The following is a 17749-nucleotide window of genomic DNA, read 5'->3' as shown; positions in this document are numbered from 1 at the left end:
CACTACTGCTGTCCCATAGGAGGGGACGCCAGTGCCACTGGCAGGTCCTAGTTAGGACACAGGTCTTGAGGGAAGGACCTCTCAGCTCATTAGTGCCCACCCAGAGGGTTCCTCCCGCAGCACAGCTACTGCTACCATTGAGGGTGCTGAGTCCCAGACAGATGGATACGGACAGGGAGGCTGTGAGGGGGTGGGGAAAGGGAAAAAGACGGGAACGAGGCCAAGGAAGACGGGACTGACGGGTCAGGGCCACCAGGTAAGAACAGGGCCCCTCGACTCGGGACAGGCAGTGGCCCACAGTTAGGGGGACCGGCTGTCCTGATTTTAGCACTGGAAGTCCCGCATCACAGGCAAACCTGAATGGTTGGTCACTCTACCAATGGTTCTGGGTGACAAAGGGGACAGTCTTGGCCAAGCTCTGGGCCTTGGACTGGACACGGACCTGAACTCTAAGAACCAATGTGGAATGAGCCCTGGCTGGACAAGGTGCTGTGTGAGGCGGCCACCCTGAACGGCTTTAGCTGATCTCGAGAAAAACCTGAAGGTGGTCTTTCTGGGACCTTTTTTTTTTTGAGAAGGAGTCTCGCTCTGTCACTCAGGCCAGAGTGCAGTGGTGCCATCTCAGCTCACTGCAACCCCCGCCTCCCGGGTTCAAGAGATTCTCCTGCCTCAGCCTCCCGAGTAGCTGGGATTACAGGCGTGTGCCACCACATCCAGCTCATTTTTGTATTTTTAGTAGAGATGGAGTTTTACTGTGTTGGCCAGGCTGGTTTTGAACTCCTGACCTGAAGTGATCCACCCACCTTGGTTTCCCAAAGTGCTGGGGATTACAGGCATGAGCCACTGCACCCGGCCCCTTATTTTATAATTGACAAAGAAGAGACAGATTGGGTTTTAGCTGCCCAAGGTTACACAGCTATACAACGGTACAGTCCCGAAGTGAGTATGCAGGAGGCCAGGCAATGAGCATTTGAGGCAGGCTGATCACCATGATGACCACACACACACACACACACATAATGATTCTCTCTCCTTAACATGCACACGCATGTCTACACACCTGCATGCACGAAGACAAATGCACACACACACACAAAAACACAAAAATGTGTGCACATACGTACACAGGCATGCACATACAAAAATGCACACACACATGTGTACTCCATCCTCTGCTCCCCACACATGAAAAGGGAAACAGGGACGGTCAGACCGTAGTTGCAATACACCTGGCAGATTCTCTCTCTCCTGAGTCACATCTCGTCTACAGCTGGCTCAAGTCCCTGGCCATGTTGCCTTTGCTCTCTTATTAGGTTTTGTACTGGGCGAAAGGGACACACACTTTTTTAAAACTGTAGTCAGAAGTCTCGCTAAGTGTGCGAAGTGCAATTGGCTGCCTCGGGGGAGCCCTTTAATTTAGCTTCCCACTGTTCTCAGCACCTGGGACTGCTCCCTCGGGGTCCTTCCAAGCAGGAATCTAGACCAGAGGCAGCTGGACCTCCTCGTTTGGCTCTGGTGGGAAGCGTCCATGGGCTAAAGGCCAAAGCGTTGAGAGGATGGGGGTCCACCAGCTCTAAGAGGGTCAGGGCTGGACCCTGCCTAGGGGCCAGGAGAAGTGGGCTCTCACCGGCACCTTCTCCCCCCCGGCCTCCTTGGCTGTGACTCCAAAGCTTGGGCTGCTGGTCATAGTCAGGGTGATCAGCCCCTCCTGGGACAACGTGACGCACTGACCCCTCCTCCAACTCATGTGGAGCCTGCCACGTGGAGCCCCTGGGGGCAGGGGTGGTGGTGGTCTTCCTCCCTGACATCCCTGACCTTAGCTGGCAACAGAGCGTGACCCAGGCCTGCAACACTCCCCACAGCCAGGCTGTGGACCCCGAGAGGCTTTGAGGCCAGGGAGGAAACAGGAAGCAGGTAGGATGGGGGCGAGAGTCAGGGGCCCCAGCACTGAACGCCGACATCACCGAAAACACGGCAACAGCCGGGGAAGCACAAGTCCAAGGCCCAAACCCGAGGGAGTGCCAAGTCCCCAGACTCCAGAGCCAGGGGCCTGTGCCGAGTCCTGCCCTTGCTACATTCCGGCTGTGTGACCTTGGGCTCCTCGTAGAGGCATCCTGCAGCAAGGAAGCCAGCACGGTGATCTCCTGGAGCAGCAGTGCCCATAAGAACCTGGAGGCGTCTGCGGCAACGGCCGCTGCCCCTGCAGGCGCAACTTTCATGGATGGAACCAACACCAACCCCAGCACCTGGGGCCCCGACAATGAGCGGACCCCTGGGAAGTCTCTTCCTCGCCTGAAAATTCCAGGAGGCGGCGTGAGAAAGGCAGAGACCTGCTTGGGAGTTGGAGCTCTGAGTGCAAATCCAGTTCCCCTGGCTGCTCGGGAGGCAGGAAAGTCGGGAGAGACCCAGACCTGGAGTTGGATGCCCAATGGGGTGCTGGGCAGGAGACCACAGGCAGGTCCCAAAGTCTGCCCTATGCTGCCCATGTCCTTGTCTAGGAAATGGAACAAGGCACAGGCTCCTGTCACCTGGGGCTGCCTCAGAGACTGACGGAGCTGCCCTCTGTGCTCCTGCCATGCTCGGCCCAGGCCTGCAAGAGCTCCCTGTGGGTAGCACTACCTGAGACCATGCCTGCAGCTGCTGAGACAGCCAGATACCAGAGCCCTGAGCCAGCCTCTCCGGCCCCCAGTATCCTCCTCTGGGCTGGGTTTCTCCCTGCCACCCGTGTGCACCCTCACTTTGAATACGGTGTGTCTGCAGGCTTGCAAACGTGGCCCTCGGGAGGGCACGCACCCCTGACCAGGCTTGCAACCCTGCCTCTCTCCCTCTTGACATTTCACTTAGGACCAAGAAGTCAGTGCACAAGGAAAGGAAACGGGACCCAAGACACCAGCTGCATCCCCAGCCCACCCCAGGATGCTCAGCTCAGCCTCCATAACCGCCCCGAGCTATCATCATGGGCCTCCATGAGGCTCGGGAAGGTGACCCCAGTCCCCATGCGGGAGACAGTGTCAGCAGGGACACTGGGCAAAACTCAGGCATGAAAGTGTCCTCAACACCTGCATTGGAATAAAATGGGCTTCCTTCTTTCCTTCTCAACCTCTGGGCCAGCCCCAAGTTGGAGGAGCTGGGACCCCTAGCACACGGTGGTCTCCCTCCCCTTGGCATGTGCCACTCCTTACCCGACATGCCAGAGAGGCTGCGGCCTCTTGCCGTCCTCGCCTGTGCCGCCCAGCCTGTTGAGCGATGGGGACCGGCTGCGGGGCCCGGGCACGTAGCTCCCGATGGTCTTCGCGGCCCCCTCAGGCTTGCTGGGCATCTGCTGCAGCAGCTGGGGTGAGAGGCTGCGGTGCGAGGTGGCCGTGGAGCAGACGGCCCACTCGGGAGCGCTGGCATTGAGGTTGTTGTCACTGTTGGAGCGCAGCAGGACCCGGGGGGCGGCCAGCGTGTTGGGGGGCCGCCGCCGGCGGTTGGAGTACGCCGGGGCCTCTCGGAAGGGCACTGGGGAGAAGAACAGCAAGAAAGGCCAGTGAGTGCATCCGTGTCGCGGTCAGCTGGGTGGGGACCCTAGGGAGGTGCAGGCCTGCGTGCGTCCAAGCCCCCATGCGAGCCCAGCAGAGGGGAGCTGTGAGTTCTGGGCCGAGACCCCAGCTGGACTCCACCAGGCCCAGAACTCACCCCTGACATGGAAGCAGAGAGGCAGGCTGGGGACAGAGAACGTCTCCATGGCAAGGAGCTCAAGCCAGTGCTTCACATGGAAGGGACACGGGGTCTGAGCTTCCATCTGGCCCGTGAGACGTCCGGCTGGCTTGGGCATGTGTAAGGATGGGCCACGCCATCACACAAAGCAGGAGTGCACCGAGCTGCCTGCCACAGGGCCCCTCTCCTCACAGCCTAAGCTGGGCCTCTGTGATGGGCTGAAATTGATGTCCTAACCCCCCATTTTCAAAACACGCCAATATTTGCAGGTAAGGTCTTTACAGAGATAACCTGGGTGGAGGGGCATTAGTGGGGGCCCTGATCTCATAGGACTGGGGTCCTTATAAGAAGAGGCGATGAGGACACACACAGAGGGATCTCCCCATGAGGACACAGGGAGAAGGTGGCATCTGCAAGCCACAAAAGGAGCCTCAGGAGGAACCAGCCCTGCGATGACCTGATCTCAGATTTCTAGTCCTCGGGACTGGGAGGTGTAAATATCTGTTTTTTGTTTGTTTGTTTGTTTTTTGTTGCTGCTGCTGTTGTTTTTGAGACAGTCTCGCCCTGTCACCTAGGCTGGAGTGCAGTGGCACAACCTTGGCTCACTGAAGCCTCTGCCTCCCAGGCTCAAGCAATTCTCCTGCCTCAGCCTCCTGAGTAGCTGGGATTACAGGTGCCCTGCCACCATGCCTGCTCATTTTTCTATTTTTGGTAAAGATGGGGTTTCACCATGTTGGCCAGGCTGGTCTTGAACTCCTGATCTTGTGATCTGCCTGCCTTGGTCTCCCAAAGTACTGAGATTACAGGCGTAAGCCACCGCACCCGGCCAAGATCTGGGGTTTAAGCCACCTGTCTGTCTGTGGTGTTCTACCATGCAGCCTGAGCCAACCATGCAGTCTCCGAGTCTACTGGCTGGATGATTCAATCTCAGTCTTTACTAAGAAGGCGCCTTCCTCCCTCCCACCAAGTGGGGACTGTGTGAGGAGGCAGGGGCTGAGCACCACTTATCTGACATCCTACAAAGCTCTAGACGGGGCCAGGCCCTCACTCTCCTGACTCAATGAGCCCAGGGACTCAGAATGAGAGCAACAGCCCCTGGGAGCTTTGAGGGGTGGCAGCCACACCACAGCTGCCTTGGGTCACCCAGAGTTCCTGAAACGGCAAGCGTCCTTTCCAAGACAGAGGACCTCCTGAAAGGCAGCCCTCCAAGCTCTGCAGGAAACAGCAGAAACCACCACCACCGGCTGGCCAAAGGCACGGGCTTCTTCCCGGCCCGTGATAATCACGCCTGCAGCAGCTTTTCACTGGCTACAGGATTCAGCCCTTAGGCTTAAGCCACGCTTGGCTCCAAAGTTTGCACTGACAGGACCAGGGCTACCATCTGACAAACTGCAAGGCAAGAGAAAACACACGCCCTCCCTGGGAGTGGGTCTGGGGGGACCTTCATGCCTCAGAGGAGAAGAATCTCACAAGTAGTTTGGGACACAGGTGGCAATGACGAAGGTCTTGGGGACATGGATGGTGCTGGCAGAACTCACGGGGGATAGAGGTGGCGCTGACAGAGTTCACAGGGACGAAGATGGCACTGGCAGAGCTCATGAAGGAAGTTGCACTGGCAGAGCTCATGAGGGTCAGAGGTAGCACTGGCAGAGCTCATGGGAGTAAGAGGTGGCACTGGCAGAGCTCATGACGGTCAGAGGTGGCACTGGCAGAGCTCATGGGGGTAAGAGGTGGCACTGGCAGAGCTCATGAGGGTCAGAGGTGGCACTGGCAGAGCTCATGAGGGTCAGAGGTAGCGCTGGCAGAGCTCATGGGGGTAAGAGGTGGTGTTGGCACAGTTCATGGGGGACAGAGGTAGCGCTGGCAGAGCTCATGGGGGTAAGAGGTGGTGTTGGCAGAGCTCATGAGGTACAGAGGTGGCACTGGCAGAGCTCATGGGGGTAAGAGGTGGCACTGGCAGAGCTCATGAGGGACAGAGGTGGTGCTGGCAGAGTTCATGAGGGTCAGAGGTAGCACTGGCAGAGCTCATGGGGGTAAGAGGTGGTGTTGGCACAGTTCATGGGGGACAGAGGTGGTGCTGGCAGAGCTCATGGGGGTAAGAGGTGGAGTTGGCAGAGCTCATGAGGTAAGAGGTAGCACTGGCAGAGCTCATGGGGGTAAGAGGTGGAGTTGGCAGAGCTCATGAGGTACAGAGGTAGCACTGGCAGAGCTCATGGGGGTAAGAGGTGGAGTTGGCAGAGCTCATGAGGTACAGAGGTAGCACTGGCAGAGCTCATGGGGGTAAGAGGTGGCACTGGCAGAGCTCATGAGGGACAGAGGTGGTGCTGGCAGAGTTCATGAGGGTCAGAGGTAGCACTGGCAGAGCTCATGGGGGTAAGAGGTGGAGTTGGCAGAGCTCATGAGGTACAGAGGTGGCACTGGCAGAGCTCATGGGGGTAAGAGGTGGCACTGGCAGAGCTCATGAGGGACAGAGGTGGTGCTGGCAGAGTTCATGAGGGTCAGAGGTAGCACTGGCAGAGCTCATGGGGGTAAGAGGTGGCACTGGCAGAGCTCATGGGGGTAAGAGGTGGCACTGGCAGAGCTCATGAGGGTCAGAGGTAGTGCTGGCAGAGCTCATGGGGGTAAGAGGTGGTGCTGGCAGAGCCCATAAGGGGCAGAGGTAGCGCTGGCAGAGCTCATGGGGGTAAGAGGTAGCACTGGCAGAGCTCATGAGGGTCAGAGGTGGAGTTGGCAGAGCTCATGAGGGACAGAGGTAGCACTGGCAGAGCTCATGAGGGTCAGAGGTGGCGCTGGCAGAGCTCATGAGGGACAGAGGTAGCGCTGGCAGAGCTCATGAGGGTCAGAGATGGCGCTGGTAGAGCTCATGAGAAACAAGTGGTGCTGGCAGAGCTCACAGGGACAAAGATGGCATTAGCAGAGCTCATGAGGAAAAGAAGTCACGCTGGCAGACCTCACTAAGGACAGTAGTGGTCCTGGCAGAGCTCCTGGGGGAAAGAGGTAGCTCTGGCAGAGTTCATGGGGGACAGGGTTCGCACTGGCAGAGCTCACTAAAGATAGAGGTGGCACTGACAGAGCTCCTGAGGACAGAGGAGGTGCTGGCAGAGCTCATGGGGGATGGAGGGTGCTGGCACTGCTCACGGGAAACAGCTGAGACCCAGCACACCTTCCCCACCTCCCCAGGACACAGGGCAGTCCTGGAGACAGAGCTAGAGCCAAGCCTGGGGAGCCGCACAGAGCTGCGCAAAGCGTCCTGAGGTTGGACACTGGACTTGGCACAGTCGGACGTCAGTGCCTGCTGTTGGTAAGAACCTGGAGGTGGCACACTGGGGAGGTCGCGGTCTCACACCTGCTCTGATCTGGCTCCTCTGTGAAGTCTTTCTGTCGTTGAAGATGCCCTGCTAAGCAGCCGGGGCTCCTCAGCGGGGACTTTGATCCCACTCCTAATTTCTCAAAGCACATGGATCCATGAACGCCACCCAGGTGGCCGGGGAGAGACAAGGAACGGAGAAGACTGACGGCACCCTCCTTCCAAAGACCCTCGAGGGGCTTGGCCTGGGATCCGCAGCCACCACCCACGAGTAAAACCTCATCCCTGGGACAGGTCACCGAGTCTGTGTTTTGTTGGTCACGAGGGAAAACCACATTGGGGCCCCTCCCTCGGGACCGGCAGAGACTAAAAAAAAACCCTGTAGATCACTGAGTGTTCGCATGGAGGCTTACAAAGATACGACTGGCCCAGAGGGCTTCCGGGTGATCTGGGAACTGCCTGTCATTGGAGGGGGCTGGGCGGGTGGATTAAAAGACCTTGCAAAGGGCTGATGAGCCCACAGTCTCAGAGAACGATTATCTTTCATTTACAGAGATTACGTGTTGGAAGACTGTATTGGTGTGAGAGCCAAAATCTCAAACAGACACAGCCAGCAGGAAGCAGCCGCAGAACCCCCAGCTTCCTGGGGCACCCAGGAGAGGCCAGGGCTCTCCCTACCCACGTGAAGGAGACATCACAGGGCCCCCAGTCACGGAAACGCTGCCTCCCACAGCCGACTGCCTCACGCCCAGCCTCCCCGCCCTGACAATACAGCCAATTCTCTTTTTCTGACCCTTGTAACTGGGGGAGGTGTGCACAGCCTTCATAGCAAGTGATGGCATTTGGGGGAGTCCTGGCAGTTGCTAAGATAAACTCATTAGGAAAGAGAAGTCTATGGAAGAACAGAACAGATACAGAATTAACCTAACACCAAAACCCCCAAATTTTCAGGCTGTTCATGGATTATAAAAATCGAAGTCCCGGAAGGTGAATTTTGGTGAATAATGTCAGAAAATGGGCACAGACAAAGGTGGTTATTTATATACATTCCTAAGACTCTGTCAGAAGAGTAGGGATTTAGAGAAGGGGAAGAATTCGCATGGGGGGGGCCACCCTTGGAGGATTAAGGAATAAAAGAGCTGGGACATTTTCAAATACATTTTACTCTGTGGACCAGGCAAGTTACTCAAACGAAATCTCACCGGTGACATCAGTGCGAACATTTTAACGAAAATCACCTCGCTTAATTACCAAGATTCATATTAAATTAGTTTCCTGAGTACTGAAATGTCTTCAGTGTTTATTTTGCTAGAAGCTGGGGCTGGGAAGTACCTTCCTCATTTCTTTAAAGTCACATCTTTATATGATATCTGATTTCCTAAAATGAGAGCTCTCTGACAAAACTGGAACCATCCATGGAAATGATGATTTTTGTGAAAAGGGTTAAAAATAACTGTTTTCTGTCTGAAAATGATTAATATTCCACCCAACTGTTTCCTTCTTTCAGGCAATCTGCACACTCTAAGTAGGTGGATATTTTCTTAGCTGGCTTACATGCATTTATTTATACATTTTTTCCCCACAATAAAAATTACACAAGGTATGACAAAGAGCATGTGCACTTTTAAAGTTGGCCACGCTCCCTTCCCATCCACTCCATGTAACTGCAACCCAGGGATGGGAGAGCCGGGAGCGGCTCGGAAGGTAGCCACCCATTCAGTGCAGCCAGCCATGTGCCCCGACCTGCCTTGGCCAGTGCCTAGCAGCTCTCTGGTCACTGAGGACTACAGTCAAAACTTCCTTTATTTTCCCTAGGACTTAGTTCCTAACACGCTCCGTGGCACGGTCCCCACGGATGGCCATTCCAGAATGCAATCCCACAAGGGCTGAGGGCTTGAAAGCAGCACACAATAAGGCAAGACCTTCCACAGCGTTACATCCGGACCAACTCAAACCAAACCATATCCCAAACCAAAGTCATTATCCCCTGACATGCCAGGGATTAACAACTGGCAATTTTAGGAGGAACTGGAGTCCTCCCTCTCCCCTACCCCGAGAATCAGCAAGCAGCTGCTAATTCCCATGCACCCGGCTCCCGACAGCTTTTTCCTTACCTTCCTTCTTGGTGAAGGCATTTAACAAAGACTTCATTTTCCCTCTGACTTTGGCAGCGGTCCGCTCATTATATAACCTTCCTGGATGGGAGGAAGGACAGGCGTGCAGCCCGGCCCCTCGGTGCTAGAGCAGCTGGGACCCGGGGAGAGGTGGCGGGTGTCTGGGCACGGTGCACTTCCGAGCATAGCTGGGCATGCCAGACCCAGCGTGCTGGTGACAAAGCCCACCCCATATTCTGTCTGTCAGCTGGGAACCAACTGCACGTAGACGGGCTGCTCTCAAACCCGGCTACCTCTCGCGGCGCGCGTCATGTGAGCCGGGCTACTCTGCTTTTGTGCTCAGGGCATTGAGGAAGAGGCACCGCGGAGGGTTAACGCAGATCAGGCGTCCTCGAGCTGGCAGCTGGGAGACGCCGGGAGGCATGAGTGATCTCAAGCCCCAGTTATCCAAGGAAACTCGGGCTGGTGCTGGGCGCTCCATGCGCCTGTGCCTAAATATAATGCACTGTGCTTTTCTATTTTTTTTAAAAAAAATTTTAAAGAAAAAGCCAAGTTTGTTTGTCAGCTAGCAGATGTGGTAAGACAGACAAGGGGGAGGGAAGCATCCAAGTACCAGATAAGCTTCACACCAGACCCACGTTCCCCGGGCAGACATGGCCAGCATTCTGGAATTTCTGAACACGACCTATATTTCTGTTCAAAAGAATCAGACACAAGTGCCCATGACTTCTCTGGCTCCCCCTCCATCGAGGTAATTACCCTGGAAAAAACAGGACTCCACCCCCTCCTAGTTTTTTTTTTTTTTTTTAAAGAGAGAGATAAAAAGACAATTAAACTGAGACCCTGCCAAGGATGGCCCCGATTCCAGGCAGCTGATAAAAGCGAGCTCCTCAGGGTCACTTTAGGCATTTCCAACCCAGCAGAAGAAGAGAAAAGAGGAAAGCGATCCCTTGGAAGCCCTACGTGGAGAAAGTCAGATTTATAAAGCGAACACAGAGAAGTGGATGCAGGCTGGTGCCCTATGGCAGGTGGACAGTGCATTATTTCTACACCAGGAGAAGGAGCTTCCTGAAGCTACATGGAGCATCCAGGGGCAAGGTTCTGTTGCCTGATGCCTCTGCTGGGCTGTAATTTAGTGTGCTGTTTTTTTTTTTTTTTTTTCCTGGTTGCTAAGAGAACTGCTTCAGAAATTTAAAACATACACACACACAGACACACACAGACACATACACACACACCCAAAATCGGAGAAAGATGAGACAAGACAAGGAAAAAGCAACCAGAGCACTGAAGTTTAATTCCATATGGTTGACACACTTCGTGTCAATAAAAATGGCGCTGTGAGAACGAGAAGGCTGGCCTCCCCCAGGAGCCTTTCCCCGACGGCATACCGGGGACGGGACAGCGGCATTCCTCGGTGAGGGCCTCTGAGCAGAGACTGCCACAGAATCACTGAGGGTAGCCCTGTATCAGCTGAGCACCCGAACAGCATCTCTTGGCCGGGCGTGGTGGCTCACGCCTGTAATCCCAGCGCTTCGGAAGGTGGAGGCGGGTGAATTGCTTGAGCCCAGGAATTTGAGACCAGACTGGGCAACACAGTGAGACCCCGTTTCCATGAAAAATAATTTAAAAACATTAGCCGGGTGTGGTCGTGCGCCTGTGGTACCAGCTGCTCAGGAGGCTGAGGCAGGAGGATTGCTTGAGCCTAGGAGTTCAAGGCTGCAGTGAGCTATGACTGTCCACTGCACACCAGCCTGGGGACAGAGCAAGACTCTGTCTCCAAAAACAAACAAACAAACCCCACAGAAACCCAGAAATAGCAATAAACCTCATCTCTTATTTAACTCACACAACTCATGAGCCATGTCAAAACTCTGCCAGGGGTGACATTCTCACCCTACCATACGTCGCCAAATCACAAAACCGAGTGAGTCGAAGCCATTTCTAAGACTTGCATTAAGAAATCGTTCTGAGGTCAGAGTCACCAGCGTGTCCCACAGGGTTCATGCACTTGGACACTGTGAGCAAGGCTCAACGGCTTCCAGAAGAACCTTCCTCAGATGCACAAAGCCTCCCCTACTTTGAGAGGCCTGACGATGTGTCCTCAGGGTGGACCAGCCAGGGGGGCCAGAAGCTTTCCAGATGGTGAGTGTCTAGTTCATTGCTATGTGCTGGCCTGGCTGCCTGCCCTGGCTGGCGAGCGCTGGGAGGCTGGGACGGGGATGCCACCGTGTCCGTATTGGTGTGTAGAGGGAGCTCCTCCAAGGCTGGGGGACCCGGCTGGTCGTGTGCTCAGCCACGTGAGCCCAGAGAACTCACCAAAGCTCAGGGAACTCTCGGGGAGACTCAGTGACGCTCAACACCACCTCCATCTGCCACTGATCGATTCCCTCCCAAAAGCAGAGAGCCTCATCCTAAGCCAAGTTTCTGAGCCAATCACTGCTCTGGCATTGCTGCCTTTGCGGCCTGCAGCAGCGCGGGCAGAGCCTGCACGTTTTTGGGCTGGTGAGGCCAGGATGGCCCTTGGCCTGAGGCCAGTGGTGTCCTGTCATCGTTGGCTGCCTTGCTGGCCACGGATGACCTTGGGTGGAGGGTGCAGGGAAGAAGCCACTTCCCGGGGGCCATGCGACAATCTTGCATCTGTTCTGGACAGATGCAGGGGACAAGATGGAGCCTTTTTCCCCTCACAGGGGCCTCCAATGTCAAATATGCCAAAGGACCAAGAAAAGGTCCTGCCCTGTCTAAACCAGAGTAGAACCTAGAACCTCTGGACGGGAGCCATGCAGCAGCACCCACAGCTGGCCCAGACAGGACCCTCAGTGACCGCCATCATGTGTGTGTGCAGCTGCCGCTCCTGGAGGGGCATTTACTCACAAGCAGGAGGCCAGGTAAGGGTTCCACGAACCTTGAGCTGCCCAGGGAGAAGGGAAGGAGCCTTCCCGAGACAAGGCCCCGTCACCAGGAACACGGCTGGCTTCCATCCCTGGTGTCCCTCTGCCCCACCCCTGCACCCCAGGTCCCATCCGGTTTGGGGGCATGTGCAGAAGACAGCCAGCCAGATCTGAAGACCCAGGCCTGCTTCTCAGGCTGTGCAGGGGTGAGGGGCGGGGCACGATGAGGCTTTGGACACTGGACGATTTGAGGAACCCAGGGAACACCCCCAGGCTAAAGGATCCCTTTTCCCGACACCTTCAATTCTTTCAATAAGCAGACAACTTTTCCCACCCACACTCGCAGGAGGCTGAGTAAACCATTCACAAAGATCAGGAGCAGCAGTGGCTCCATCAGTCTCATGCACAGACCTACTGAGTGCCCGGCCCTGGGCCAAGCTCTGCCACACAGGGGTCTTCTGGTCAACCCCACAGAAATCCTGCAGAGGGTATTGGGTCATTCTTGACACCACCCTCCTGGCCATGTGGTAGGCTCTCCATGGATACTTCCAGCGACAGGGGGCTCACTACGTGTGTGCAGGGGTTCTCGCTGTCAAAGACGCGGGCAGCAGCCTATATGAACCTCCTTCTCCCACACCCACCACCTGCCCCCTTCCCCAGTGGGTGCAGACCACTTCCTCAATTGCCAGGAAGTCTGGCGCTGAAGGCACAGTCTCTGCCTCGACAAACACAAACCCCTGTGCAGCCTCCAGGGCGGGTTTCATCTGGTGTCCCCGTCCCTGCCCTCCTGGGGGAATATTTCTCTTCCAGCCCTGGGATGTGTCCATGGGAACATCAGCATTCCTTCTGCCCCTCGTTTTATGAGCGCATTTGCAGCTTGAAGCCTGCCCTGCCTGCCTGGCTGGGCGGGAAGTTCTGCGTGGACAAACGTTTGGTGTGAGTGTTTGGGGTCTGGGCCCTCACAGACATCCATACTTGGGGTTATTGCAGGAGACAGGCGCACCCCTGAGACCCAGGTAGACGGTACGCACCCTCCTTCTATCTGCACACAGGCCCGGCCCTTCACCCTCCGAGCCACGGAGACCCAGAAACCTGCCACAGACCAGGTGACCTTGGAGAGCTGGGGCAGCAGAGGCAGAGGCGGGAGCAGAGCCTCTCGCAGAACTCCGGGAACTCACTAGCACCGCTCCCATCTCTAAAACAAGGATTCCGAGGACGACCGAGTGTTAGTGGTTGAGATGAAAATTAAGACGAAGATAAAAGACGAAACTTAAAAACCCATTTTCCCATGAGGCTTCCAGAAATCTTTTTCTCTGAGAAAGGCCTCAGCTTTGGGTCCCTGAGACCAGCAGGAAGGCTGGCAGATGAGACGGACGAGGTTCAGAGAGGCTGAGCGCTAAGCTGCCCAGGGTCCGGGAAGGGTCAGATATCCCTGCTGCACCCACATAGGTTTCCATGCGTTGGAGCCCAAATGCCCACAGCATGGTTGAGCCTTCCCTTCCTTCCGCCTTTAGACCCTCTGTTCCTACAGCGGTCCTGTGTGGAGGGCCTACAACGACGCTGCAGGCTTGTGCTGGCCACGTTCCTACTGAATGCAGATGAGGTTTTATTTCAAACGGATTTCATTCTGGAAAAGGGAGAGATTGGAGGGGAAGAACTTCCGGGTGTGAGCTGGGCTGGGGGCAGGCGGGTAGCAGAGAGGGTGGCAATGGGAGTGGTTGGTGATGAAGCTATCTGCCTGCCTGCCCACACGCCCACCCATCCCAAAACGCAGGCAAGCACCTTTCGAGTCTGTTTGTTGTCCATGGACAGACTGAAAACCAGGAGAAAAGAGGAGAGGGAGGCTCTGAAGTCAGAGTTTCCAGAAAGGAAAAGGGTCACCCCCAAATGAACCCCAAACTCTCAGCCACCCAACCTGGCCCCACAGACACCAACTCAGCTCCATTCAGCCCAGCTTCAGTGCCTGGCCCTTGGTGCTTTGTGAGCCAGTGACATTCAAAGCCCCGTGCCCCTTTCCCTCCCTCCCTGCACCCCCTGCCCACGAGCACCCCACAGATTCACCCCATACACTGCACCACCCCCTCAAACCCTGAGACTCACTAAGCCCTTTATTTGCCATGTCTTTTGACAACTGCTTGACAACGGGCTGAAAATAATTTCACTTCTTGCATAAAAAAAAGCTCTTCGCACATCAGAACATTTCAAGGTGCTCCAAAGTCCTGGCGGAGAGGCCGTACCAGGTGTTATAGACGTGCCTGGTGAGACTCAGAGGTGCGCACGGGTCTCAGAAATGCCCCCCGTTCAGTGGCGATCAGACACCCACCTCCACTTGCTGTGGCTTCAGTGCCCATGTGGTTTGGAAAGAACCGGACGTGGGAGTCAAGATGCGGGTTTGGGTGCTGACTCTGTCTCATGACCCCTGCAGCCATGGGCTGGTTGGACACCCCCTGACCCTGTTTCCCCATCTGTAAAGTGGGAATAGCACAACTTACTCCGCAGGGTAGAGCTACCCGAGCTCACGTTTGAAGCACAAAGGAGAGGGGCTTGGTGCACGCAACACTGTGGGGACACCTTTGGGGGCAATCTTAGCTCTGTGACCCCAGAAAAGTCCCGTGACCTCTCTTTGCCTCTGTCTCCTAGTCTGTTTAATGGGGATATTAATGGTGCCGCTTCACAGGAGAGTCATAAGGATAAAGTAAGTTAATATTTGTAACAGTAGTACCTGGAGGCAGTGTCAGTGATCACTGAATGAATACATTTAATTTTTTAAAAATCTGTAAGCAGATAGCAAGGCAATCCTCCCGCTTTGCCCTATCTCTATAATAAACAAGTCCTGGTCTGTTGCTTACAATGCATTCACATTATCTTTCTGGGTGCTGCCTCCTCCAGGAAGTCTCCCTGACTGATCCAGGCAGCAGACAGACCCCTCTCCTCAGGGCTCCTGTGGCAGCCGTCAGCCCTCAGGGCATGTTGTGGAGCCAGGAGACTCGCAGCTCCTCGAAGGCAGGTTCCGTGCCCAGCCCTCCTCCTTGCCCTGCACACTGGCAGTGATCCCCAGTGCTCTGGACATGAATGAACGAATGAATGAATGAATACATGCATGAGTGAATTAACAGAGGGGGTGAGTCCCAGCTTCTTTTCTGAGTGTTTCACAGCACTTTACTAGCTTCACCAGGCTGGCCTCTAGTTGTGCTGCTCACCTGAGGCCAGAAGCCAGCTTCCTTCTCCAGCTCCCATCCTACCCCCACCCCCACTTCTGCCCAGGGCCTTGCATGCACCCAGTGGAGGCCCAGGGAGGCCTGTGCTAAGCCACAGCCATGCTACCAGCTGCCCCAGACCCTGAGAAGGTCTGTACTGGCCCGCCTTGCCCCATGAGCAGATGCAGCCAGGACAGCATCCTCAGCATCCTCACTGCATCTACAGAGCAGCTGAGCCAGTGTCCTCAGCATCCTCACTGCATCTGCAGAGCGGCTGAGCCAGTGTCCTCAGCATCCTCACTGCATCTGCAGAGCAGCCGGGCTGGCGTCCTCAGCGTCCTCACTGCATTTGGAGTTCCCCGCACCCCATGTCCTGCCTGGAAACAGCGAGGGCTCATCTCTCAGCTTCCCCGGCTGCTGGGGTTTCGAGTTCGAGCCAATCAGACACATGGACCAGGAAGGCACTGATGCAGGAGGAGCAACTCACCGAAGCCAGTGGGGTGTGGCACGCGGTTCCAGCACAATGTCAAGCTCCTGCCAGCACCTCAGCCTGTGCATGGCACCAGGTGCTCCACAGAGCCCACCTGTGGCTGGATGCCCTGACTGGCTGCCCCGACTGGCTGCCCCGGCTTGCCGCAGTTTCCGGAACTGGCTCTCCAGCCCTGTTGGAGCACAGTGACTGCCTGACATCTGTCAGAGTCTTCCTCTCCTGCATCAACAAGCCAGGGTGGACTCTACCGCTGGTGACCCAGACCCTGACCGGCAGAGCCCATGAGGCTGGGTCTCAGGGAAGAGAGCTGCGCACGCCACATCTCTCAGGGAGGCCTGTGGTCCAGGGACCCTGAGAGCGTCTCTGCAACATCTGCAGCTGGACTTTCTGGGTTCAAATCCCACAAGGCAACTGTCCACAAGTCACAAAATGTCCCTGGACTCTGGATCTCCAAAAACAAAGCATGCACAGCGATAGTGGCCACTTCAAGCAGCTGCTCGGGGGGTTACGTGCTTACTGGGTGCGGTACTTACGCACAGTGAGCGCTCAACAGAGGTTAGCTGCTGCCACCATGACCACGACTGAAGTTTGTTTATTATTGCTGACTGTTCATTATTGGGATTACTACAACAGCTTGGTGACGAGGGAGGTCCTGACAGGCATTCTCAGTCTCTCTGGGCAGCTCAGGTGGCTGCAGGTAGTGGAAGGCCATCGGGCCGCTAGAGACAGGGTCCTGACCCAGGCCAGGGCAGGGTCATCTCCCCACGACACTGTTCCTGCGTAACTCAGACCCGGGCCCTCCTGCCAGGAAGGAGCTCCAAGTTGAGGAAGGCACAAGGGCCAGCTTTGAGCAGTACCTTCAACTTAAACCCGCGGCAAAACCCTGAGCGTGATCACACCCAAACCAGAAGGGAAGAAAATAAAATGCTGGGATGTAGGAAGCAATGCCAAGAAAATTCGCAGGGTTTTGGGGCAGAGGATGCCCTGATATCCCAGAGATTTATTAAGGCCCCACCCCATATTTCAGGGGTAGATGCAGGGGAGCACCTGAGCCTATTTCCACCTGAACACAAAACACACAGGAGGTGGCTCTAACTCTGTTCAGACTGGAGGCCCATGGGAAGCTGAAAAAAGAAAAGAAACTCTAGAGGGTCTCGGTGGCCCACCAGCCCCAAGCTCCACTTTATCTTGCAGAAACAAAGACTGAATGCTGAGAAAGTGTGTACGCAAGAGCCTGAGCCAGCGGGGGCCAAGCCAGGAGCAGGGGTGGCAGGTGCAGGGCAGGTACAAGCTAGAGCAGAATTCTTCCTGCCCATCCCCCACCAGATCCAAAATAGCAGCTCTTGTTTCTTTCCCTCGTAGCTTTAGATAACTGCAATTTAAATATTAGTAGGCAACATTTCTCCATCTCACAATAATTGTTAAATGAATCATGCTTTTATAAATAACGCAAGATATAAAAAGGCATCTCGGCAATAATGCGGGGTTATCTTTGCACAAAGAGGTAGGAGTCTGTGGCGTTTGTAATGTTCCCGTCGCTGGAGTCATTGAGGGAAGCTTTGCTCCTGCAGGATTGATGGAGGCCTGTGGAAAATCAGGGTGAGGGCACTGAGGAGAGGGCATCGGAACCTCCCACAGGGTCTCTCTCCCTGGTTGGATGGAGAGCTGCAGGGGACTGGGGGTGTAACTCCAGGAGATACCACTCACCAGTTTTCTGACCCTGAAATGGGCTTTAGGGCCAAGAACACAGCTATTTTGGGGGGCAGTGGGGAGGAGCTCTGGAGGGTGAAAATGGGTCTGACTACAAAGAGAAGTGAGGGGTTCCCTAAGGTATATTCTAGACGAATCACAGCCTCCAGACGCTGCCTCCTCTGCCCTCCCTCCACGCAGCTCCAGCCTTGGCCACAGGCTCCCTGCAGAGCCGCAGCCCCAGTGCACAGGACGCTACTGTGTGCGGGACATGCTGCCCTGACGGGGGAGCAGGGGTGGACCCAAGGGGTGTGCACTGGCTTACAGGCAGCATGAGCCACCCCTGTGGTGGCCCTTCTGAG

The 17749-nt window shown here is 55.6% G+C and overlaps 1 protein-coding gene across 8 annotated transcripts in view; it reads right to left on the bottom strand.

Annotated features, from left to right (window-relative positions):
- LOC105469739 (SH3 and multiple ankyrin repeat domains 2) overlaps nt 1-17749 on the bottom strand; it is a 666868-nt gene that overhangs the window by 357021 nt on the left and 292098 nt on the right. For 7 of the 8 annotated variants that reach the window (XM_011721220.2, XM_071074114.1, XM_011721226.2 and 4 more), the window contains one exon: nt 3183-3501. In XM_011721220.2, the coding sequence (XP_011719522.2) occupies nt 3183-3501 (319 nt within the window). Of the gene's footprint in view, nt 1-3182; nt 3502-9120; nt 9801-17749 lie in introns of those variants that run through there. The other variant, XM_071074117.1, reaches the window with a different exon arrangement.

This window comes from Macaca nemestrina, chromosome 12 (genome assembly GCF_043159975.1).
Source record: "Macaca nemestrina isolate mMacNem1 chromosome 12, mMacNem.hap1, whole genome shotgun sequence".
Lineage (NCBI taxonomy): Eukaryota > Metazoa > Chordata > Mammalia > Primates > Cercopithecidae > Macaca > Macaca nemestrina.
This window is presented reverse-complemented; position numbering and strand designations above follow the sequence as displayed.